This window comes from Grammomys surdaster, unplaced genomic scaffold, assembly GCF_004785775.1.
Source record: "Grammomys surdaster isolate TR1022 unplaced genomic scaffold, NIH_TR_1.0 65, whole genome shotgun sequence".
NCBI lineage: Eukaryota > Metazoa > Chordata > Mammalia > Rodentia > Muridae > Grammomys > Grammomys surdaster.
Genome location: NW_021604567.1, coordinates 19,839,848 through 19,866,470, shown reverse-complemented (window position 1 = coordinate 19,866,470; position 26,623 = coordinate 19,839,848). Strand labels below are relative to the sequence as shown.

At 39.7% G+C, this 26,623-nt stretch overlaps 1 protein-coding gene across 2 annotated transcripts in view; it reads right to left on the bottom strand.

Annotated features, from left to right (window-relative positions):
- Pcca (propionyl-CoA carboxylase subunit alpha) overlaps positions 1-26,623 on the bottom strand; it is a 308,071-nt gene that overhangs the window by 171,334 nt on the left and 110,114 nt on the right. For both annotated transcript variants that reach the window (XM_028771105.1, XM_028771113.1), the window contains exons 10-12: positions 20,317-20,419; positions 15,212-15,306; positions 13,115-13,265 (exon numbers count right to left, since the gene is read on the bottom strand). In XM_028771105.1, coding sequence (XP_028626938.1) covers positions 13,115-13,265; positions 15,212-15,306; positions 20,317-20,419 — 349 coding nt within the window. The remainder of the gene's footprint in view (positions 1-13,114; positions 13,266-15,211; positions 15,307-20,316; positions 20,420-26,623) is intronic.

The window sequence follows — 26,623 nt, the reverse complement described above, 5'->3', positions numbered from 1 at the left end:
CAAATATTAGCTTCTTATAGTCCTGGAGGTCATAGCAAAGTGTCTAGGACATGTGCCCATTAAAATTCTGAAGGCCTCCCTCTTGGGAATATGGGATTTCAAAATAAAGACCCAAAGTTATTAGACTTTTGATCTATAGGAATGAAGGATAAAAAGCACACTGAGAGACCTCAGCACACAACTCTTCCAAACAGACTTTGAAAATAATAGCTACATTCAAGAAAAGCTGCACAAACGTAGGCTTTGTCATGGAGTGTTCCTGTTAAAAATTAACAGATAAATATAGGAAGGCAGGACTGCAGGGGCTGCAGTGTATCTTCACCTCACACACCCCATCTTGACGTTCTAACCCTTACTACCTCAGAATCACTGTTCATCAGGAGACAGGGCCTTTCATGAAGTGACTATCTTAAATGAGGTCATTAGGGTGGGCCCTACTCCACTACTCCTACGCCAAGGGCCCTCATAAGAAGAGACTGCGTACAGACACACAGCACAATGCAAGGCCATGTGCAGACAGACACCTATCTGCAAGCCAAGGAAAGAGGCGTCCCGAAGAGACTAACCCTGCTGACACCCTGGTCTTGGGTGCTCAGCCTCCAGGTTGTAAGACATTACTGTTCATTGGTTAAACCATCCAGCCAATGGCACTTTGAATTGGCAGCCTGAGGGCCCTAACAGGAAGGCCAAAATCAGATATTAAATGTGAGTAGAAATCCAAAACTTGGAGGGACTTGTTGACAAGGCCTTTAATTCTAGCACTAGGGAGGTACAGGCAAGTAGATTTCAGTGAATTTGAGGCCATCCTCACCTACACAGTAAGTTCCAGACCAGTCAGGACTACATAATAAAACCCTGTTTCAAAAACTCAAAAAAGGGTCCAGAACTCAAAGATAGCAAAATAATTTATGAAAGTGGCAAAACAAAACCTTAGCTGTCCATCTGACAGGCTTTCCCATGGACATCTGTTTACCACACACATACCGCACACATGCAAAGAAAAGGAGGAGTGGGGCTACACTCCAAAGTTAGTAAAAGTATTTGTCCAACACATCTACTGTCAGAAAATATAATTTCACTTGCAATGTAGACAAGAACTAAAACCCAACGGAACTGCTAAATTATCAATGAGAATCATCAAGAGTAATTAGTGTTTAAACAGTAAATAGAAGAAAAGGGAAGGCAGAATTTAAGATGGAAAAAAAATTAAGAGAAAATTGTGACATTGATAACTAAGAATGAGTACTACCTTTTCACATTGCAAGCAAGCATGTCAGATTACATCATGGCCATGTGTATAGAGATGCATGTTTATACGAGTGTGACTGTATGCACACATGTGTCAGATCCTCAGGTGTTGCTCCTCAGGCACCATTCACATCTTGAGACCAGGTCTCTCATTGTTCAGGGACTCCCTAAGTAGGCTAAGATGGCTGGGCAACAAGCCCAAGGAATCCAATGTGTCTGCCTCCCCAATGCTGGGCTAATGAGCTCATGGTATATCATTATGCCTGGCTTTTTCGTCTGAGTTCTAGGGATTGAACTCCAGGCTCTATGATTGTATGGAATGGACCATGTCTCCAATCATAGACCCCGTTCTTCAAAAGTAGTTTTAAAACTTAGAAAGCAACACTTGAAGGGCTAGGGAGATGTGTCTGTGAATACATCACATGGTACACAGGTATAAGGACCTGAGTTCAGATCCCAAAGCATACATAAAAGCCACACAGGTGAGGCATACCACCACTCAGAAGACAGAGGCATAACTCCATGGCAGGCTGGCTACCTAGGCTGTCCAAAACTTGCATGGTCCAGGTCCAGCAAGAGACTCTGCCTCAATAAAGTGGTTATTGATTGAAGGAAACACCTGATGCCAACTTCACACAAATGCTTGTGTGTATTACTTGGACATACATGTATATGCTGAAAACATACATATACACATGATACAGACACATATATGTGCAAAGAAGAAAGCAAAAGCCTCAAAAATAAAAGATCTGCCAAAGATCTTCAATGTAGAAGATAAAACATGATACAGGTTGGAATTTGATATTAAAACCTTTTAAACTGCAGTTGCATGGTAAAAGGCACAGAACAATAGTCATGTGTGATGACATAATGTCTGCTATCTGCACTGGAATGCTCCACATAAGAAAACACCTGGAAACAATATTGGAAGAACAAGTGTGAACATGTAAGTCCATGGCTCTCTTACTCTTGCTAATCTTTTCCACTTCTAGATGCTTAAAAAAGAACCACAGGGGCTGGAAAACTAGCTTACCAGTTAAGTGCACTTACAACTCTTCCTGAGGACACAAGTTCAGTCCCCAGCACCCACAGGTGGCTCACAACTGTCTGTAACTCCAGTATTGGGGGATCCAATACCCTCTTCTAACCTCTGAGGGCTACAGCACCCACATGGTACACAGACATACACTCAGGCACACACGCATACATATGAAAAAATATTAAAAATAAAGAAAGTTACCATGAAGAAAAGGCAAAAGTTCCAATGCGGTGGAGGAAGGAGGAAGGAAAGGGGGAGAGAAAGAAGTAAGGGAAGAACTAGGGAGAGAAATCCAAGTTCGATTTGGTGCAAGGATTTCTGCTCCAGAGGGCGTCTTTGGTCGAGAATATTTTGATCCCAATTGAAATTAATTTGATTCAGGAAGGACACATGAAGTCATTCGCATATCACACCAATTTTAAGAGGTTATTTATCAGAATAGCTGCTGGTTCCTAGTTTATCAGGCAGTTAGAACAGTTTCAACATAACTTCCCTGCCTCCATCCGGCTTTCCCAGACTATGAGCATGCTGCATTAGTATGGAAACTTGTGACAGTTTATGAGCCAACATCAATACACTGTTATTAAAGCCCACACTTTACATCAAGGCTCACTCTTGCAGCCATACATTCCTGGTGGCTGGCAAATGTGTAGCTAACTATGAGTCTCTGCCTTGGCAGCATTAGCATTTCCAATTCCGAAGTCTATATCCAAAATAGCACAGGAAAAGCCATGACCAAAAACAACTTGGGGAGGACAGGGTTGAATGGGCTTATGCTTCCAAATTACTATACAACATTGAAAGAAGTCAGAACAGAAACTCAAACAGAATAGGAACCTGGAGGCAGGAGCTGATGCAGACGCCATAGAGGAGTACTGCTTATTGGCTTGCTCCTTGTGGCTTGCTCAGTCTGCTTTCTTACAGAACCCATAATTGCCAGCCTAGGGGCCCGCATAGCAATCATCAATCAAAAGAATGCACTGCAGGCTTGTCCACAAGCAATCAAATAAGGGTGTTTCTCAATTGAGGGTCTTTCTTCCAAAATGATTCTAGCTTGTGTCCAATTAATAAACTAGCCAGCACACTGCCCAAAGTTTCAGTTCCTTCTCCATCTATCCCACCAGACTATCCCTACCACACAACACATTAGTTCAAAGAACCTTTGCTCCTCTCTGTTTTCTTTTGTATTTTGTATTTGTATAAAACTCAAGGGTTTATACTGGGTCAAAAGGTAGCAATATGCTGATTTATTTCAAACCCCAACCTTTTGTAATAAGGCAAATGTAATACATGTAATAATAATAAATGTAATACCCACTCAACAGCTCACAGGAGACAATACCCAGAGCTACAGCTAAAACAGGAACCTGTGACTGAAGAAAAGCCCTGGTCATGTGATCATGAGAACAAAGTGCTCAGTGATGGAGACCTGTGGTAAGACGCTGTTGCTGAGTGTTATAGAGTTTGTGACCCCTGGAAAAGACATAGACTCAATCCAACTATAATTAACAGAGTTACTGATTAGGTACTATCAAGACAACAGTCCTAAAACCTAATCTCAGGCGTTTCATGAAGGAGGGGTATGGGAAGGGTTTATAAAGGGGAAAACCATGAGATGACCTTCAATATCTATGCAAGCAAGCAATAACTAGTCTGTTCTACCAAGTGAAGTGGTTAAGGAAACTCAGATCAATCTTTGAGTATGTGCACAAGCTAGTTACAGAAGTCAAATAGCAGTTAGTCCTACTGTAACAAGTAGATGGTCATGGCTGTATGTTTTGGGGTGGCAGGAGTCACTGAGTCATATCACTGGGATTTATCTTTCAGGGACTGGAATAAGAGAAAAATGGCTAGTTAGTAACAAACAGATGCCTGACATTCAATGGGTTTTCTTTAGCTACCACACTGAGTATCCAAGTCAAAAATATCAATATGAGAACCAGGAGAGCCATGCCCACACATAAGACATATGGTGGGCCAGTGAGAACAAACAGTGAAAGCAGCAGACATGAAGAGTTAAGGAAGAAAGATAGCAGGATCAAGCAAAAATATATTAATTCCCATTACGTGTTATTAAAAGGAAACGAAGTACTATTTCAAAATGTTATCCATAACTAATTTTTCTTAGGATTATATATTACAAATTATATCTGAAAAATTAAAGGCATTTTCAAAAGATTTTGGCAACCACATTTTTTTTGAAGAGAAATAAAAGGTATTTATTTTTAAAATCATATTTAATCACGAAAAATATTGGGAACAGGAAATTATACCCTTAATCTGATAGAAAATATTTATACAAATTGTATAGCAAACATTCCAACATTCCATATAATAGTAAAATATAAAATTTTACTTGAAATTAAGAATCAGCAGAGGCTCACCATCACCTACATTATCAGATTCTCATCAAAGATCCTTGTCTTATGCAAGACAAGTTGTAGAAGATAAGGAGAGATGGAGTTTGAGGAAACCACAGAAGAGGCAGACAAAGGATTCTAGAAGTCAGAATAGTTGAGGACACGAAGAGAATGTGACCCACAGAACCAACTAAGCAGGGCTCATATGGACTTACAGAGACTGAAGTGGTAATTACAGAACCTGTGCAGGACTGAGCTAGGCCCTCTGCATATACATTATAGTTGTAGAGCTGCATGCTTTGTGGGGCTGCTAACAGTGGGAGTGGATGTGTCTCTGACTCCTTCACCTGTTCTTGGGACCTTCATCTTCCAACCTTGATATGAGAATTTGTGCCTAGTCTTATTGTAACTTTTAATGCTGTGTTCAATTGAAACTTCTGGGGACCTGGTCTATACTGAAGGGAAATGGAGGAGGAGTGGATTTGGGGAAAGTTGGGGCATGTTGGGAGGGGAAACTGCAGTCAAAATGTAATTGTATTTAGAAAAGAATTGTTTTTAAATATGAGAAATATAAAGTTATTGTTTGTAGAAAACATGGTTGTCTGTCCAGAAAATCTCAAAACACCTATGGGTAGCAATTAGAATTTCTTAGTGAATTTGATAAGATTGCAAGCTATAACAACTACATTATTTTAATTATTTTTCTTTTATTAAATATAAATAAGGTAATCTAATTTTTCACATATAAAAATAAAAATGAGAAGTAAATAGCTCTCTTGGATACTGAACCATAATATATGGTATAATATCTAAATCATTGAAGCACTAGCACCCAAATAAGCAGAAATGTTTTCTAAGTTAACAGATATGTGAGACGGTTGAATAAATTGAATGTCTTAATTAAATACAATAAAATTGATACCAGATGGAGAGATCCATTATGAAATATAAAATGAGTTCTAAGAGAAAACATGGGGGTGGAGTTTGGCTTATCAAAGAATAGGGAAAACCAAACACTGTCACAGTGGCACAAATCACACAACAGAGATTTAAAAATTCAACTACTTAAAAATAAAAACTTTTTCAGAAAATAACAACATACAAAGTCAGGAAGACAGGCAACAGATGGAGGGGGAATATCTAAAAATTGTATGTGAGGCTTTTACACCAATATTCACTTGCTGATCCCGCTGGGGACAAAATGGCTTCTGACTCAGGTGAGGGAGGAACCACATGCTCTGAGAGCATCAGAGCACCATAACCCAGACCCCAACTCCACGTAGCAAGGGTCCACAGACCCAACACAGGCAGAGGGGCTTGTACAACACAGCAGGAACCTGGACAGTATTACATTCAGGCCTTGTGCAAGTGTTGTGGGCATATCTGAAATGGCTTAATGTCAGACAGGGCTCAATGAAAAAGGATCTAAGAATATACAGGATATTCAATGATCAACTGACCATACGAAGAACAAAGCTAAAACAAGCATCCAAGATAAACCAAAGCTACACCAAGTTACACCAAGGTCTCAACTTGGTGACTCTCAGTGGCGCATCTCTGCGGAGAAACAAATTTTATCAATCCAAATGTCACCATCCACCAAGTGAAGATGCTATTCAGATTTATGTTACCGGAAAACACACATGGCTTGAAGCTGGACTGACCAGCTCAGGAAATTTCAAGTAAAAGAACAAAACATAGCACTGGCTTCTTTGCTCAAGCCGGTGCACTAATGAGAGATAAGACAGACTGCAAAAACTATAGAATTTGGATTGTGCTTTAAGAATTAAAATCTCAGCTTATAACATAAATTTGGAAAAGAAAATATACTATTTTTTTTTAAATGTAAGTGGTTAAGAGCATCTCTTGCTCTTGGAGTTCAATCTCCAGCACCTATATCAAGTAGCTCGCAGCTACCTGTAACTTCGGCTCCAAGAGATCTAATGCCTTGGCCTCTACAGGCGCCTGTGCAGCCTCACACATGCACATACACATACGCATACACATACTTTAAAATAATAAAAATAAATTTATTAAAAAGAAATGTTCCTTTTAAAAAGAAGAACATTTGAATTGTTTTAACAATATCAGAAGCCAGACATGGTAGTACAAACCTTTAATCTCTCAGCATTCAGGAGGCAGAGGCAGGAGGATCATAGGAATTTTGAAGTCACTCTAATCTGTAACAAGTTCCAGGCTAGCCATAAGCAGAGGGAGCATGCAGGAAAGGCTTCCTCAATGCTGTGAGAAGTCCAAAATTTGTTCTTTATGATCCCATTTAGTAGCCAACTTACTATGAAATACCCACTACGACAGAAACACATTCTAAGAAGGCAAAATTCACTTGTTCTTGATAGCGAACAGGGTCACACTCATGACAAACCCAAGAAAAGAAGTGTGAATGACCATTGAGCATGAGCAAACTGTATTGTCAGAACTAACATTGTGAAATTTTAACCAATTTAACATTTAAGCTTTAAATGATAGGATATAATTTCCTAGATAGCTATCTAGTATAAAAAGCAGACAGGCATTGAGATATAAGCAACTGCAAAGAGCTGTCTGATGCAGGAGACTGTGGAGCAAGCTTTAAGAAACAATTGGCTAAAACAAGTGAGGCAGAAACAAATGCAAGAACAAAGAAACCCACAAGAATCAGGTGTGGTAATTCATGTAGCTGGTTACTGGAGATGCTAACTCAAGAAGATCACCAGAGCACAGGAGTTCAAGGCCAGCCTGGGCAATGTAGCAAGACCTTGTCTCAGGGAGTAGGGTACACAGTTACAAGCTGGCCTAAAAAACGACACTGGATGGTAATTCTATAGATGATGGTATGTATCCAACAGCCATGTCTATTTATAACAATATGTTTATTTGTAGAACAAATCACAAATGTTCTCTCATTACAAATTTCTCTTTGGATCTCATTGCAAGCTGCCATCCTCATTATGGCATACTGAAATCCCCCATCTTAATTAAAAAAAAAAAAAGTATTTCCTAGTTCATTATCTAATTAGATTCACCTAGTTAGAAAACAATTATTAATCAAAAACAAATTAATATCCAAAAGGCAAAATTGTAAGGATATTCACATGAACAGACTATAAGCTTAGATATAATTTAAAAAGGAGTGACCAACTACTATTAATAATAAATGCTACAGATATTTATAACATTGGCCTCAAAATACAGCTAACTTCTACTATGGCAAGTGAGAACCAATCTGTTGTTTCATAGGTATATTTTTACTCTACCGGTAATTTTTTCATGTAACTGACACAGATTAAGACTTTGGTGTCTACACTCATGGGACTAGCTCCTTGCAATTGATGCACATTCTGTGACTGGTTAGGGTCTAATTGTCAGGGAAGCACTTCCATGTGTCATTTAGAAAGGGAGCAATAAGAGAGGCAAAGGCCATGTATACAGGCCAGGAAAGGGAACAAGTTTGCATGTATATAATTCACTTCTTAAAGCCGTCAGCTTGAAACCAGTACTCACAGTTACTGGGAGAGGATAACAGAGGGTATTCGTAAGAACATCAAAGAGTAAAAATACAGGAAAAAATTATCACCCAAAACTCGACAAATGAGCATGAGAGACATAAGCACAACACTCAGAACCATTTCTGTCTCACGCACATGTGTATTCCAGGTGCAAAGTATCACTACGGATGTACTTTGTTCATTTAGTAGCATGGAGCAATTGAAAATGCAACCATGAACACGAGGAGCCATTACAGGACAGCGCACAGATAAACCACCTCCACAGGGAGTAGAGGCCACAAAGGAGCACATCCTCAAGATCAGAGTGACCTTAGAAACAGCACCTTGCTGGACTGCAAGCAAGCTTAGCATCCCCCAGAAGTCCAAGAAATTTCACGTTCAACTGGGACCCTTAGTGCCACAAAATACGCATGAGCACTAGGCAGAAAAATCTACACATGAGGACTGGGTAGAAAACAATGGCAAATCTCTATAGGAAAGAAGCTGTCATTAAAAGCATCATGCACCACTAAAGAGAATAAATAAACAAACAAACAAACAAATAAACAAATATCCTGGGACTAAAGAGATGGCTCAGAAATCAAGAGCACTTGTTGCTCTTTCAGAGGACCTGGGTTCAATTTCCAATACCCACATCATAATTCACAAAAATCTGTAACTCCAGTATCAGGGAATCTGACACCATGCATGTACATGTGTGTGCACATGCAAAACATTCATATATACAAAATTAAATAAACAAATAAAAAACTTTAAGAAGTAGCATGCAGTCAGAGATAAAAAGGCATAAAGGTATCTAAGTACACCATCTCAGCAGTATCAACAAGTAGAGTTCACTCATGGGGTTTCAGAAAGGGAAACTGTCACATACGCCATAATACAACCAAGCTGACTTTGTTTAAAGAAATAAAAGATAAAGTGAAATTGTTGGATAGAAGATGAGAAAAGATAGCAAGCATTGAAATATAAACAAGTGAAACTATAAAGTCATGAGTGAATGATGCATTATGTACACCTTGAGGCCAAAGAATTATCAAAAAAAAGAATGTGTGATGAAGTTACCTAAATTGAAAAACTCAGAAAGGAAGAGCTAATGCTAAAAATAGCAGTAGATAATTTTCAAAACTGAAGAAAGGCATTGAACCACAGAAGCAAGGAGTCCCATACATTACATGGGCATGTGCACGCACCAGTGAAGAAAATTAAGAAAAAAATCAATTGTTTAAAGGGTTTTTAAAAAATTTTTAAAGAGGTATTAGCACGATGGCTCTCCAGGCAAGAGGCTTGATCCTGGAGCCCATGTAAAGGTGGAGAGAGAATGAGCGGTATAAAGTTACCTTCTGACCCCACATGTACCATGGCCCAGGCAGCACTCACACAAACACATCATCAATACACACTAATGCAATACATCTGCAAACATTTTAAATCACATTTAAAACACAAATTCATTACTACTACCAGAAGAAAAAAGTCGGTATCTACACAAAAGAGGAAATAGAATTTTGAAAGTACCCCCAGAAATAGGCAGGTATAATGTGATTTCTCTCTTTGAGAGAAAGTTGGAGGAGGGAACATGGAGGCATTAGAGAAAGGAAAGAGAAGAGGAAATAACATTAAAACTCATATATATGTATATAATGTGTGTATTTATATGAGTTTGCAATAAGCAAGCCTTTAAAAAAAATTCTAAATACAAAGGAAGAAATAGAAAGAAACAAAAGATTATACATACATACACACACACATATATATATGTAGAGGGAAAGAATGGTGACTATTTAAAACAATAGTAAGAGACATTACCTTGATGACAGGGTGGTATAAAATATCCTCACCCAGCCAGGTGTGTCTGGCCTGGTAAACATCACCTGACTGACATCAGACCTGGAGAGATCAAGGCTGTCTGCTGTGGGAGGGACAGGTTCTTACACAAGCTTAGGCTCTCACAGAGCACTCAAACCACAACAGAAATGAAGTTAAATGCAAAGTACTGGAAATACACAGAAAACAGAAAAACTATGGGGTAGAAAGTGAAAATGTGGAAACAGACTGAATTTAAATTCAAATATATCAAAACCAGGCCAGCTATATGGAGCTGAGCCAGAAGTTCACTTGAGTCTGGAGTTCAAGGCCATTCTGTTTCCAAAAAAAATCGGTACAAATGCACAAAAGTCATGGTGATATCTAGGCACACACAAGATGATAGGAATTACCTTAAAATTATATAATGCTTACAGAGATGCATATAAAATGCATTCACTGAAAGATCAGTTGTTAAAGACTGAAGAAAGATACACTATGCAAAAAGAGATGTTGAGTTCAGACCATGAGCTCCCCTGTCACTGGGCAAAGGACAAGACCACAAAAGGAAACCCACTGCAAGCATCCAAAAATCACAAGGACTGGTTAAGACCAAGGTGTCTTTTTTTAAAAGTATCTCTCTTGGGGCTGGAGAAATGGTTGATCAGTTGAGAGCTGCTGAACTTCCAAAGGACCTATGATCAATTCCCAGCACCACAGGGCAGCTCACTGTAACTACCTGTAACTCCAGTTCCAGGGGATCAGACACCCTTACCCAGATATACATGGAGTGAAAACACCAGTGCACATAAAATAAAAATAAATGAATCATTCTTTAAAAGTATTTATCTTGCAATCACTCATATGTTGAGAGGTCCAGATTACATGAAGAGTCTACTTCCAGGGACAGGTATGAACATGAAGAAAGCAATGGAGGCAAAGGCAGCTCAGGGTAACATCTAAAGCTAAGTATGGAGTAGCAATATAGAGAAGTGTTCAGGTATCCTGGTGATGTATGAAGGGCTCCCAGAGGAACAAAAGCATTCAAGCCATACTCAACCTCTGCCCAGAGAAACTCTACTACCTCTCCTGACACAAGCAAACCATCCCGCCCACTAAGGGCCTAATAGAGTAAAGTGGATGCTATTTTCAGGCATAGTATGATTTACACCAGACTCTATTGTTAAAGGTGGCATTTCCCAATCCACACCACCCTGGATCCCTGAAGTCATGAAACCACAATATATTTTCTTCTTTTGTACACCAAATGTGTTTTACAAATGATCACCAGATTGAATAGAATTCCATTTAAATTCATGTTCATCCTGACCTTATCTGGAAAGAGTCTTAACAAATATAATCAAGTTGAGGTCATACTAGAGTGGATTGACCCCAAATCTAATGGCTGTTATCCTTTTAGAAAGAGGGAGTTTTGAACATGGAGATACTTAAGGAGAAAGCAAGGTGACAGGTAAGGCAGACTAGAGCTATCTGACACAAAACAAAGTACAACGGGTTAACTGACAACAACAAAAAGTTAAAAAGATTTAAAAAAACAGCTAATAAAATTAGTATGGCAAATAAAACAGTATTTCCAGTGATTTCAACACAATTTCCATCAGAATAGGAGACTCTACAGAGACAGAGGGAGGTGAAATGAAAGATGGAAGGGAGGCTGGGCAAAAAGTGCTGACGCTTTGTACCACCAGCCCCTGCTGATGCTTCATGATTTGTTCAACAATGCTTTTGTTCTGCCTACTTTTACATAAATATATGTAACTCCCTGTATGTGTGTGTATGTACACTCCCTACTTACATGTGTGTGTGTGTGTGTGTGTGTGTGTATATATATGTATATATATATATATATTGTAAATAATTTAAATAAGAGAGGGAAAAAGGAAGAAGGGAGAAAATGAAGCCACCTATTGCAGCACTGGTGACCTCTGAGATTGTAATTGGATCTCAGGAAGTCACAAACAGGGTGGCCACTGGACTTTTTCCTAATTGGGGCAGAGGTAGCAGTTCCTCGGGAACTTGGAGGTCACTGCAATTTTAGGAGTTACTCCAAGAAGTTCACATTAGGTCTCCTTCCTCTAACCCTCTAGAAGACACATAAGAACTTGTCTCTGGCAAAGAAGTAATTTCAGAGAGGAATCTAAATTTTGGGCTAGAACAAGGAAGTAGGCCTCAGACATGAAAATGACTTTGGACTAGGACAGGGAAGTAGGCTCAGATACTTTAGTCATCCTGATAAACTCTTAGAAACAGTGATCACAGGAGTGTTCACATGATTGGGTTTAATGCCTTGCTTTTTCTTTGACTATTTGTGTTTATTGTCTTGCTTGTTCTTGACTATTTGCATCTATTGTATTGCTAGTCCCTCAATCTAGAACTGACCTTAATACATGCATGTAATTAAAATGATATAAAAACAAAAAGGAGGAGGGGGGATGGGATAGGGAGTTCTAGGGAGGGAAAATGGGGAAAGGGGATGACATCTGTATTGTAAATAAATAAAATATCCAATAAAAATTTTTTTTAAAAAGAACTTATCTCTGACTATAGCACCAAGTTCTCTGACCAGCACACAAATCCTGACAAGTACAGCTCATCCTAAAAGGATCAAGCAAACCAAGGAGATGGTCCACATGGAGTATTATCAGGTATTAAGAATATTAACAGTGTAGGAGGTTAAACATTGGCCTTCAAGTTGACAGGCTATGAATGGGGCTGGACAGATGGCTCAGCAACTAAGAGTCCTGGCTGCTCTTCCAAGGGACCCAGGTTTGATTTTTGGTACCCATATGGCAGCTCAAAACTGTCTGAAACTCCAGTCCTAGGGGGTCTGAATCCCTCTTCCCACCTCTAAGGGCACTGCATGCATGTGGTGCACATACATACATGCTGGCAAATGCCCATATATATAAAACATAAATTATATATCATTTAAGTGCATATAAAACTTAAAAATTAAATAAACAAATTAGTAGGCATCTTAATTCTCCTTACCAGATATCTTAGCACAAATATAAAAAACAAACATTTGCACTTATGGTGTCAATTTTTAAATTTTATTATAAAACAAAATAAGAAAAAGAATGCATGAGGAGGAGTACAGAGGCATGGAGAGGAGTAAAAACACATGTTGTTACCTGGAGTCTTGTATTCATCTCCAAGAAGTAAAAATTCTTCTGGGAGTCCACAAGAAATTCCACAGTTCCAGCAGAGGAATACCTCACGGCTTTAGCCAAAGCCACGGCCTGCTCTCCCATTGCTCGGCGAGTCTCGGGATCAAGAAAAATGCTACAAATACACAAAGCACTCAGCAGCAAAGCCTCAGGTGTTCTTTTATAGCCTAGCATAAAACTGCTACATAGATTCATCTGAATCAGCTCAGGAACTGGTCATGTTTCACAGCACATACTGTGTCATGTGCAACATGCTTCACCAAGCCAACATCACGTCTTACGGAACATTCCGTCTTTTCACATTATCCTACAGCTTCATTTCTAAGACACAGAAGTAACTATTTCCTAATAAAGCTGAACATATATACTGGGAGCTGATTCAAGCTAAAACACAAATAACCTAATGAAGACTGACATACACAATCCTCATTCTTCATAGATTCCATGTGTGCAAACTTGCTCCTTGCTAGAACTTATATGCCCTTAAAAATGTGTATGTGTGGCACCTATATGCCCACATGAACAAGCAGAGAGAAGGAAACTGTCAAAAGCTGAGGATGAGCAAATGAGGCACAGCCTTCCTGTTCCAGGGTTGATATTCAACCACTGTCATCTCCAAGGAAAGAGGGAGAGGAGCGACATTTGAGAGACCCTTGACTTTTATGCTCAAGTGCTATCTGGGCTCCTACAAGCATAATGGCTGTGAAGAGTCTTCTGGAGAAAACCTACAAGTGAGGGAAACCTAGACAGTCTTATATTGCAATTAAGTAAGGTGTTCTTCAACTGGGACATACAGAAAACAAGGTTCTACCCTGACCAGGTGCATAAGTCATATTTACATGTCATGTGAAAATGTTATGGCCTGAGGGTCAGAGGAGCCCAAACCCGCTATTTCCCCTAAGCAAGACAGTTCAGTATTAGCCAACTCAGTGTTCACAATGCCTTTGTAGAGCATAAGCACATCTAAGAAACCTCTAATGCCTGTTTCAAAATCACTCTCTCATAGGCTGGTCAAACTAAAATGTTTTCATCAAAACTTGACTAGATGGAGGGATATATATGTATATGAATGAGGGAGTGCACACCAGATAGCCAGCATTTTCTGATTGTGGTTCTACATAAGAAAGGTTCTGAAAAAAATCAATACTAACTCCATTTCTATTTGTAGGCTGATGTTCTCCTTCCATAAGACCTGTCAAACATGCTGTACAATGTTCATGGTGGGAAAGTATACTGAAATTGTATGTGCTCTTCTTCATCCAGAATGGCATCCGGAATGTTTTGTTTTTGCACTCTACGATACTTTTAATCTGCTGTCCCACCCCTGGTTTTAGGACAAAAACTTGGCCACTTTTCTATCTCATTCCTTAAGTTGTAGCAGGCAACCCTGTGAAGTCTTTTAACACTAGGGTTACATTTCAATTCCTTATAAATTTATCAAGCCATCAACAGTCATTTAGATTGCCACAGGGACAGAGCTAAGCAGACAAATAAACAGGAGATGTACTTTCTAATCACCCTTCAGGTGATGCTGGCTGGATGGCTTCAGGTGTTAAGGATTTTTTTTATTATAAATATAGCTCTGCAGTGTCCTAGTAAATATAGACATGGAGAAATCTGGAAAACAACCATTTGATAAAGCTAATGCAGCCAAAACTAGGAAAGTGTACAAACGAGGAGGCTTCTAGCAGTTAAGTAGACTGCATTTTGTTCTTTCTGGTTTTATCCGCTCCTATACACAATCCTTGCCAAGCAGCAGCACAATTGCTAGCATTCTATTGGTGGTGCAGTCACAGGACAAGGCTCTGCACAACTCCCAAACCTAAACAAGTCACAACCATCTATCCAACTCTTGCCTAATAAAAATCTACTTCTTTTCCAAGTGTTTTCTCACTTTTATGCACTGGAACACTGAGGGGCATCAAGTAACAGACTCTTAATCATTAATATAGAAATACTTGTTAATAAAATTTGTATTAAGGTAATGTTAACAAAAAGTTTTAATGTAGAAAATGATTACAATCAAATAGCTTTATGGGTACTCTCTGGGGCAACACTTACCTTGGCGCCTCCTCTACCACCTTCTGGTTTCTTCTCTGGATCGAGCACTCCCTCTCATTGAGCCACAGAGCATTGCCATGTTTATCCCCTAAAACCTAAGAGCAGTGACACTTCAGAATACTAACAGTGAGGGTTACTAGCTAGCCTCCCCCCCAGCTAACCCCCCCCCAGCTAACCCTCCCCAGGACCTCCCCAGCTAACACGTCTCAGCTAACCCCCCCAGCTAAGAATCCCCAGCTAACCTCCTACAGCTAACGCTCCCCAGACTAACCCCCCAGACTAACCCCCCCCAGCTAACACTCCCCAGCTAACACCCCTCCCCATGTAACTTCCCTTGCTGTTTAATACTCAGACTTCAGAGAATACATAGCTTTCAAAACACACACTGGGTTAATATTAACAGAAGAAAAGTATATTTGCAACTCTAGAATACAATAAAATATTATTAGTAAAAACAGCAGAGGAGAAAGGTCCTCATGTTGCATTTCCAGCACTAATGGTCATATGAGGATCATTCAATAATGGCTAGAAGGTCAGAAGCCACTGTGGAAGTGAGAAGCACTGAGAAAACGCTGGTCGGGATCATGCCTTTTGGCCACGAATAAGCAGGGACAGCAGATCATTCTGCAAACATATCTGTTGCTCTTATCCAATGTGTTGCTTGCATGTGGGTAACACTGCTGTGCTTATTCTGTCAGAGGAAACTAGAAATGATGGCCAGGAGCTAGCTGCTTTCCGCTTGTGAGAGGGAGAAATAAACTGGGGCCCCTGGAGAGAACACGACGCTTGTGGTGTTGAATCATTCGGAGTTGTTCAGATGTCCCTGAGCACATATTTTAGGGTCACAGACTTGTTGTAGGACCTCTAAAATGAGTCACTAATTTTAGCACCAAGCAGCTATGCAGCCTCACTGCAGGGCTTTCGGTTATTGGTTCCCCCACGTATTACAGAGAGCTGATAGAAGTATCATATTAATGTTTTATATGGCTGGTAGAAAATTTTTTTAAAAGCATACTCACAACACACATAGTTAGCTAGAGCATGAATAGCGAATATATGACTGAACATTTTTAATAATAAAGCCTTTCTAAACTCAAAAATCATTTCAAGTAATAAAGGAAAAAAATAGAACCATCAGATGCCAATAGATTAACATATTACTTCTAAGACTCCAAGGTAGCTGCATGAGGTGCATCTAAAAATATTTTAACTCCTGAAAATAACTCTCAACCTCTTTTTTTAAACTCTACTTGGCAAGGAAGTAAAAGTACATTTAGTCTCCAAGAAATAAAGCCAAAACAACAAAGAATCTCAAAAGGCACTTGCAACTGCTTAAAAAAACAAAAAAGACTCAGATATACAATCAAGTGTTTGTTCTTCTCTGATTCTATATAACCTCCTTGTTTACTCTAAAAAGTGTAGAGAGGCTCACAATCCGTGCCCAGACATACATGCTGGCAAACAGCCATACATACACAGTCAAAATGAAAAGCTCGGGGAATTTATCAAGCATTTTAAAAAACTAGTGATGATATGCTGGAAAACATGAATAAAATAAACTTATAAGGGAAAGATGACCCTTACCCTTGCGAGCTGTTGTATACTTTGGCTATAACCCTTTATGTGCTAAATAGGAAATGGCCGTGTGCATGATCCTCAAGAGGCTTCATGACAGTACAGGCGCTTGAGGATCCCTCAACCCAGCTTGAGGAACATTCCCAGTGTACACCTCAGAAGACACAAGATGGAAGGGTTCACGTAAAAGTTGGCAGGTGACTGACATGCACAGATATGCTTTCGTGAGTAGACATTCAAGAAATGGGTAACATCATCCAAGTGCAGAAACCAAGGGAACAGGACAGAGTAAGACTGAAGTTGGTTTCTGTGAACTAAGCTTGTCATACGGCAGTGCCCTCTGAGCCAAAGCATTGCCATCGTCAGTAGACCATGTCTGCCAGCAAAGCACTACCACAGCTGTGCTTGTTCACTGTTTAGGTGTCCTCATTGAAGGAGGAGGGCTAGACAGGGCCACTGGACCATCATCTGATAGTCCAGTCATTCTTACAGCTACTTGTATATACTTCTGCCCTAATTACATGTGGCTTTGGGTCTTGGGAAGGCCTAGAGTATACAGGCTAGATAATAAACAAGAACAGGGCCCCATCTATATAGCCATGGGGAAGCCATCATTCATGTTGAATGTAGACCTTCCATCGTGGCTGCTGTAGGGACACCCACATTCCTGCCCATAACTTCTCACACATGCTCCATAAGTAAGGCTAATCAGCTCATTGGTTCCACAAGGGAACTCTGGATTGTCGCTGGGCCTTTATGAGGGGAGAGAGGACAGACATTGCTTAGCTCCTACTGGGGAAAAATTATTAAAACAACCCTATAAATATAAGTTATAATACAAATATGCTCATGAAAACCTAAGATAGATCAGATGGCGGAGACATCTGGGTTACCCATTTACTAGGGGACAGACTTATCTATGTTTAAAAACATAGCCCAGAAGGGAGGTCAAAGGTAATTAAACTAAATGCTAATGTAGATGTGTAACTACTTAAGTAACAAACATTTGTTGAATATTAATGAAACACAAAGGCCTAGCTGCTGGAACAGCAAAGAACGAAGACTCATCTCTGCTCTCAAGGACCCACGATCCATCAGGAAATGGATATCTAAAGCTCAAGCAGAGTAAGTGGACTTCTGCCAGTGGGAGCAGTGCCTTCCACCTCTGCATTTGAGAGTCTCACTCAGCACAAGATCTAAACATAAAAATTTTTAAAAGGATGTGGCCAAGATACCTATTTTAAAACTAGTGCACAAAAATCACCTGTATGCATTACATGAGTAACAGCAAATAAATGGTAACTCAAACTAATGCTGCAGTTAGCACATCCCGGAGTCAAAACTAATTAAGTGGTTAGCACATCACAGGTTCAAAATGATCAAGTGTCTAGAGGGAGATGAATGAGAGACATAAAACCTTTAGGCTTAAAACTAAGAAGCACTTCTGGAGGGACTAATGAAGACTTATATAAACTATGAGCTATTCTAGATTCATAGGCTGAAAAAAAAAGTCAATCTAGAACCAATACAACCCAAATCCAAAACCCAGTCAGTACTTGGAGTGTAAGTATATATGTTAGAAAGTAATTAGGTTAATGGGTAAAATCTAAAATTTACATTGAGATTTATGGAACTTAGAAAACCTAAGCTGTGGGGGGGGGGTTAATTTAGAAGATTAATAGTACCATATTCTGAGATCGCTCTCTCTCTCTCTCTCTCTCTCTCTCTCTCTCTCTCTCTGTGTGTGTATGTGTGTGTGTGTATGTGTGTGTGTGTGTGTGTATAAGAATGCTGTGTGTGAAAAGAAGAAAGAATGTGGTATGTGTAGCATATGCTTGCATGAGTATGTATTTGCAGGTGTAAACACACAGCATGTGGAAAGGGAAAAGATTGGCATCCAGTGTCTTCTATTATTTCCATTCTTATTTTGAGATAGGGTCTCTAGCTAAGCCCACAGCCAAACAACTCAGGCTGGCCAATGATCCTCCCCAGCACTAGGAATACACACGCGTCACCACACCTGCTTTTTATGTGGAGTCTGAGGAACTGAACTCAGGCTTATATACAAAGTATTTCACCAACTGGACCATCTCTCCAGCCCTCAGATAGCTTTAAAAAAAATAATTAAGACAATGACCCAATAACATCAAATGGCATATACAATGTACATAACAGATGTAAATACAATATATGGTATCATCTTGCAAAAGTAACTTTGAGTCTGCTGATGTAATTGTCATCCCTGAGGCTTAATGCCTCCATCTGCTAACCTAGGCCTAGCTCTGGAAGCTTCTAGCCTCTGTACAATCTAATCTAGACCTAGAATATCTTCTGCCTCTGAAAACTTACTGCTAAGTAAGTTCACCCCTTCCTAGTTCTTTCTGAACTCTGGCTGGGTGCTTCAGTTCATACTCCTCTCCCAGCTGACTTATTCAGTCTGGCTTTTCTCTTGGCATCTGAATTGTTCTCCTTGGCCTCAAACTGACTCTAGCAATCTTTTCTAATCTTAGGGCTCCTTCTCATTATCTTGCTTGTTCTGTCTTTACCTGTGTCTAGCTTGTTCTCTCTTCAGTCTGTCTCTGTAAAACTCTCTCAATGAATCAATCTCTCTCTCTCTCTCTCTCTCTCTCTCTCTCTCTCTCTCTCTCTCTCTCTCTCTCTCTTCTGCTGCTGCTCTACTCTACCTCTCAACTCTACTTCACTGTTCTCCATGAACTCCACTGTCTTCCTGCACTGTACTCTACTCCTCCTGTCCTGTCGGTCTCTCCCTGAAGTAGCTTCCCTTTCTTCTCTGCTCATGGGAGTTGGGCATATCCTGTTCTGCCAAATCTTTCTCTGATTTGTCACTTTGCCTACCCCTCAATAAGACATCACTTTCACAAACTAACTTTATCTTCATTTTAGATTAAAAGTGTGTACTAAGGGCATGTTTGTATTCCAGCCAGAGGGATTAAAGGTATATGATAAGACTGAGCCACACCACAGCTAGAAACAGGTTCAAATATTCTATAATATCATTTATTAGAGAAAATTAGAGATCCAAATCTCACTGCATACCAGACAAAAACATTAATTCAAGCATAGTCACAGACTAACACACTGTACCTAAAACAACAAACTGCAGTGCTCTGGAGGCAAAGCAAGAGGATTGCATATGTAAAGCTAGGCTGGGCTACACAGAAAAGTCCTGTAACTGTTAAGAACTCTGATGGTTAAAGACAATAACATGAAAAGGAAAACCACAGAAATGAGCTGAGCTGTATACAAGGTATACAAGGTATACAAATATATATTATTATCATTATATGTACTAATAGTGTTATTCCTATTAATATTATTATTCCTTTTTTTTAAAGGCTCCAGTGACCCAGTCATGAAAGAAACTGGGTGAGTTCATAGGTAGGAATCACCTTAGACTGTTGTGTTTTCCAGGTGAGTTTCTATTTCATTTCAAGCCCAACCCAAACCATATCAGCAACATGGCATAGTCATAGTCTCAACCATTAGATGGCATCTTAAACAGTACCAACCTGGATTTCTATATGACGAGGGTTATCGATAAATTTTTCTATTAGTAGTCTATCATCACCAAAACTAGAAGCAGCTTCCTGGGATGAAAATCGAAAGCCATCCCTGTAGAACAAAAAGAACAATTATACTAGCAAATCAAAGATAGTCTTATACATAGAAAACAGTTTTGTTTCAGCTTAATTCAGAGCACACGGGGAAGACTCTTTGAATGTACAGAGACCTAATCTAACCTGAGCAGCAACTTCCATTTACCCGTCTGTCACCTTGGGCCACTTATTTAATGTCCTGGTTACATATTTTCCATGAAAACAAGAATACAGTACTTGTTTCACAAACCAACTGTTGAACTAGCAATGCTAGAGAGACAGACTGATCAGCGATTAAGAGCACTGGCTGCTCTTCATCAGGACCCAGGTTTGATTCTCAACCTACGCAACAGCTCACAACTCCAGTTCCAAGGACTCTAATGATGGCCTCTTCTGGCATTCACAGGCACTGCATGAATGTGATGCACAGACATGTATGCAGGCAGAATACCCATTCACATGAAGAAAAATAAATATTTTTAATATACTAGTGAAGAAGTATTTAAAAGCACATATAAATTTGGCTTAGACATTAGAAGACACAAACAAAAGTGTAAAGGGCCTGACAGTTACACAGTGGTGGGAACAACAGAGACCGCAATTCTGCAGGAAGATGCTTCCTAGACCCGACATATGCTTCAGATGCAGGGCCTGAGATGTAGTTGTGTCCCACATACCACTTAGGTCATTAAGTAATGTATCTTCTTTAAAATGGCTTGAAATAGTTAAAACAGAAAAGGATGATTTTTGAGGGAGAAAAGGTATAGATTTAATTATTGCTTTCTATTTTATTCCTGAACTGATCTAAATTGTTATTACATCATTAAAATGGGTTTACTAGATAAAAGGGGGTTATTTGGCCAGTTCATTAACACTCAAACTCAACCAGGCATGGTGGCATACAACTTTAACCTCAGCACTCAGGAAGCAGAGGTGGGTATATCTTGTAGAGAAAATATCTTTAAAAAGAGCCAGGTGTGGGAGAGTCACCCAGGAAGATGTGAGGAGATGGATGCAGGGCACCTGAGCACAGGTAACCAGCCATGTGGCAGAATGTAGGTTAAAATAAATGAGTTATTTTAATTATGATCTAGTCATAGAAAAGAGCCTAGCTATGTGGCCAAGGTGTTTGTAAATACATTTTAAACCTGAGCCTTATTTCTGGGAGCATGGGGTTGAGAGGAAGAACCAGGCCTAACTTCTACAATGTCTCTATGAATTCATGGCCGGCTTGACCCACATAATGAATTCTGGCCCAAGCAGAACATCATAGTTAGTTAGATCCTATCTCAAAAAAATTAAAATAAATTAATTAATTAAATTAAACTAAACTGAAACCTAGGACTCAGTTCCATGGCTCGCCCGGTAAGGGCTCTTGCCATCAAGCTCAGGGACCAGAGCTTGACCCTCCACATCCACAGGCAGATTCCCACAAGTTGTCCTTTGACTCCATGCATGCACCATGGCATATGCACACCCTTATGCACACGCACAAGTAAATAAAATAAGTAAATGTAAACAATTTTGAAAGAAAAAAACCACCTCGGCCTTATCTAAAAGTAACTGAAAATGTTTATTTATTCACTGATATATCGGGAATACAAAATGTAATTACCTTTACTTCTAACCAAGTCTGTCTTCATATTAAATGCTTGTACTGAGCGTAAAACAAGAAAAACAGACTCTTCTAATTCTTTTATATACAAAAATTGCATCTGGCAATGTTACACATAGTTATTTGATATGCTGTGTCTGTGCTTGAAATGTAAAGTAACTAGAAAACATATTTTAAAACCTGAGGGGAAAAAGTTCTCTTTCTGTTCCCTAAGAGAAACAATCTTAGGTTTTCTTAGTCTATCTTTGACTTAGAGAAATGGATTTCAGATTGGAGCAGACTAGAAACGTGAGAGAAACTAGAATCACAGAGAATCATCCTCAACACCATACAGCCAAAGTTTCACTAGACGGGATAGATATTATAATTCATAAAGAGAATAACATAGCACTTTACAGTTTGCCTCTAATGTAATGACTAAAATCTTTCATTTTGCTTTTAAGCCAAGAACATCAAAAGTAACACATCAAAGTCATCAAAATAAAACACAAAGTTTGAAAACATCACGGGTATATTTTGCAACTAAGAGAAAGTTGTATTAAGAACATCCACTGGGACATAGCTCAGGGCCAGAGCAAAAGCTTGGCACATGCAGAGTTCTGGGTTCTACATCTGTGACTAGACAAAACCAAACACACACCTCTTGTTACTATCATTTATACCTTCCTTAATTCAAAAAATAATATCATTCAACCAAGGAACCTGATACATATTTTTGTACTTCTAAATCTAAAGTAAAATAGAAACTATCTGGTGTATGATATGGCAACAATGCAGCCAGGGTTCTACTTTGGACATGTATTACATGTAAATCTACATATAGGAAAGAAGGCCAGAGCATGAGGTGGAAACAGCTAAGCTCCATATTTAACATTTAAGCTTTCATGATTTGTTATTGTTGTTTTTTTTGAGACAGGATCTCTCAACAGTCCTGGCTGTCCTAGAATTCGCTTTGTAGACCAAGCTGGCCTCTGCCTCCTGAGAGCTGGGATTAACGGTGGGTGCCACCACACCCACCTAAGTTTCACGGAACCCACCCACTGTTGTAAAGGCTCTAAGCAAGTCTTAGATGGATTGCACTGCCAAAACAAAGGACAAATGCACAAAGGAAACAGATGCTCTCAGGACAAAACAAAGCAACAGATCGCTAAACTCTATGTTGCATCCAAAGAATAGAAAATGTATGTACATTGTACTAAAGGAGTTTCTTCATCAAAATTAAGTTTCTTCTTCAAAGTGAAAGACAGGAGAGAAGAAACTAAACAAGTGTGCTGTGGCGTTAATACCTCAGCACTATGGGAGACTAGCTGGGCTCTCTGAACCATTCTCTGAATTCTCTAGACTTTTGGATTTATGTTTGATTTTTTTTTTGTTTTAGGTTTTGTTGTTGTTGTTGTTGCTCTAAATAAACAGAAAATATAGAACAGCTTTTTAAACAAAAGCATCCATCAACAAACCCATAGTGTCAAACTTCTGCTCTTCTGCACAAGATAACAGAGATGGCTCATTCATCATGTTAAAATAATATTTTCAGGTAGAAAGTAATCTATTTTTACTAAGCACATAAGTATATTTTGCATCTGTATCACTTAGTTGACTAGAAAAGAGGATGCCACATGAACAGATACCAAGACAAAAGTACCGAGAGTGGGGTATTGTTGTAATAGGCCTGACCATATTTTTGTTTGGAGGAATATAGATTGGGGGACTTTTGGATCTGACAAGCAATGGAATGCCTTAAGTGTGCCCTGATGAGCCATCCTAGTAGGAATATGGAAGAGATTGGTGCTGAGGGTGATGTGAACTGTGGGGCTGGCTCAAGAGGTTTCAGAGGAGAAGAATGTAATGTGGTCTAGAGACTGTTTTTGTGGTATTTTGGTGAAGATATAGCTGCTTTTTGTCCTTGTCTGAGGAGTCTGCTGGAGGCTAAGTCTAAGGTGAAGAGAATCAGATTAATTGCATTGACAAAGGAAGTCTCAGAAAAGCCAAACATAGACTTTGTCCTCTGGTTTACTCTCGTGAAGAGTGTTTTGATCAAACATAGCAAGCTTAGTAAGGAAAAACACAAAATGTCTGGTTCAAGTAATAAAGGTGCACCAGGAAATAAAATGGAGCTGAATCCTATATTTAAGGAGATAAACAGATTGAGAAGTGGTGATCTCAGGACAAGATCTCACCCAGCTAAGCTTATGGTTTGTGTTTACAGTTGAATAAGGAATAGTTGTGTCATGTTAGGTGTTATTACCTAGTTATTGTTTTCATTTGGACTTTTAATCTGGAATGAACTATAATACAGAAATGTAGAGCACAGATATTGATCCAGATATTGAGATTGGAAGGTAAAGACTTTTGATCCAGACCTTGAGGAACAGTGGCCTTGAAAAGCTAAGGCCCAGGCATGGTAGTATTCACCTTTAATTCCAGGAGACAGAGGGAAGCAGATCTTACTGAAGTGAAATCTTCTGGAAAGTGTTTTCTGAGAGCACAAAGAAGCTGTGTTCCAGAGATAGCCAAGGTTGTAACTAGTGAAGCAGTTGGACTTGGTAATGTATAAGAATCACCTAAGTGGTACTAGTTTTGAAGATGTGAAGAGGACATGGAGACCAGCTAAAGTCTGGCACTGTGAGAGGCCAGTAAAGGCTACTGGTGAAGGTGTAACCTTAGTTGCAGTAGATGGCCCAGGACTGAAGGGGTCATGCAAAGAAATCGAGGCTTGGAACCATGAAGAGAGCCTATGAGAGGCTATTGGTGAAGCCTAGTTGCAGTAGAAGACTCCAGCTAATTGGGGATGCCAGTACCATGGGATGAACAACAGCAGCAGTGGAGTAGAGTCACCCTGAGCCTAGAGTGTTACAGAGGGCAGAGCTAAAGAAATGGCTAAAGTCATTTGGAAGAGCCCAGAAGATCATATGTGTATCTCAGACATTGGAACAAGAAGCTGTGAAGTTGAAGTTGCCTTGGATTTCTCATTTCTGGTAAAAATGTCTGTCTTAGTTAGGGTTTCCATTACTGAGAAGAGACACCATGACCAAGGGACCTCTTATAAAGTACAATATTTAATTGGGATTGACTTACAGGTTCTGAAGTTCAGTCTATTATCATGGCAGGAAGCATGGCAGCATCCAGGAATGCATGGTGCAGGAGGACCTGAGAGTTCTACATCTTCATCCAAAGGAAGCCATGAGCAGACTGTTTTCAGGCAGCTAGGAGGAGGGTCTCTAGGCCCACCTCCACAGTGACACACTTCCTCCAACAAGGCCTCACCTACTCCAATAAGGCCACACCTCCTAATAGTGCCATTTCCTGAGCCAAGGATAGTCAAACTGCCACAACCTCTCTCACGAAAATACTCAGTTGTTATGAGCATTCTTATTCACCCTTCCTGTGAAGAAACTATATATAGAAGACTACCTGTCAAGAGATAACAGAGTGTGTCTCCAGCTACTTGTGCTGCTCTGGGAACCTCACCTTGCCCCTTCCTAGTGATGCAGTACAGTCACAGCTCACACCCTGCACTTAAGTTCAGAAACATGGGCTCCCAGATAATCAATACATACCAGAGCAGAAGAAACTGTGATACTTCTGATACTAAGAGGGAATGGGTTGGAGTGCAGTACAAGGAGACTTTTCACTTGGATTTGAAATAACTGATCTAAGAACTAGAGTTACAATTGTGAGCCACTGTGTGGGTACTGGGAACCAAGCCCAGGTCCTCTACAAGAGTAGCACATCTCTTAGCCACTATGCCAACCCTTCAGTGCCCATACTTCTAAAGACAGAAGCCCACACCTCGTGTAACTCCTAGCCTATAGCTGGAGCCTTTGCCTTTTAGCATTTCACAAGAACTTTCAAGTTAAGCAGAGTTGTGTTGCATGCATTTAATTTACATAAACACCAAACCAAACATAAAAGATGACAAAGTAACTTTTAAAACAGTGCCTACACAGCATGTCAAACAATTCCACTCTGTATCCAATCACTTAAAAACTCTGCTTTTGTGTTTTGTTTTGTGTTTGAGACAAAGTCTCACTCTGTAACTCATGCTAGACTCAAACTTATTATAGCCCAAGCCCCAGCCAACCTCAAATTTGTAGAAATACTCTTTCTTCAGATTCCCAGGTTCTGGGGCCATGGCACAAGTCAGTACAGTACACTTGGCTTCATTTTCTCACCACCTCCATCCTAGCAGACTAGTGAAAGCCACCAGCACTGTCTTCCAAAACAGTTATTGCAGCCACCTCCTCCCTGGCTTCCTGCCTCTAGAACATGATTCACCTGGCCTTCAGTCCAGCATGAAGAGTGCTACCAAAGTGGGCCTCATCAAACATACATGAGAACAATCTTCAATTCATTTGTCTTGTGTGTATGTGTATGATGTGTGTTTACAGGTGTGTGCATGTTCCTGGAGGCCAGAGGACAAAATTAGCTGTTCTGTGTCATCATCTCCAGTATTCCTTTGTGACAGAGTTTCTCCCTGAACCTGGGCTTAGGCTGCTGGCCAAGAAGTCTGAGCAATCCTTTGGTCTCCATCCTAAGAATTGCTAGGATGACAGATGTATATGTATATGTATATGTATATGTATATGTATATGTATATGTATATGT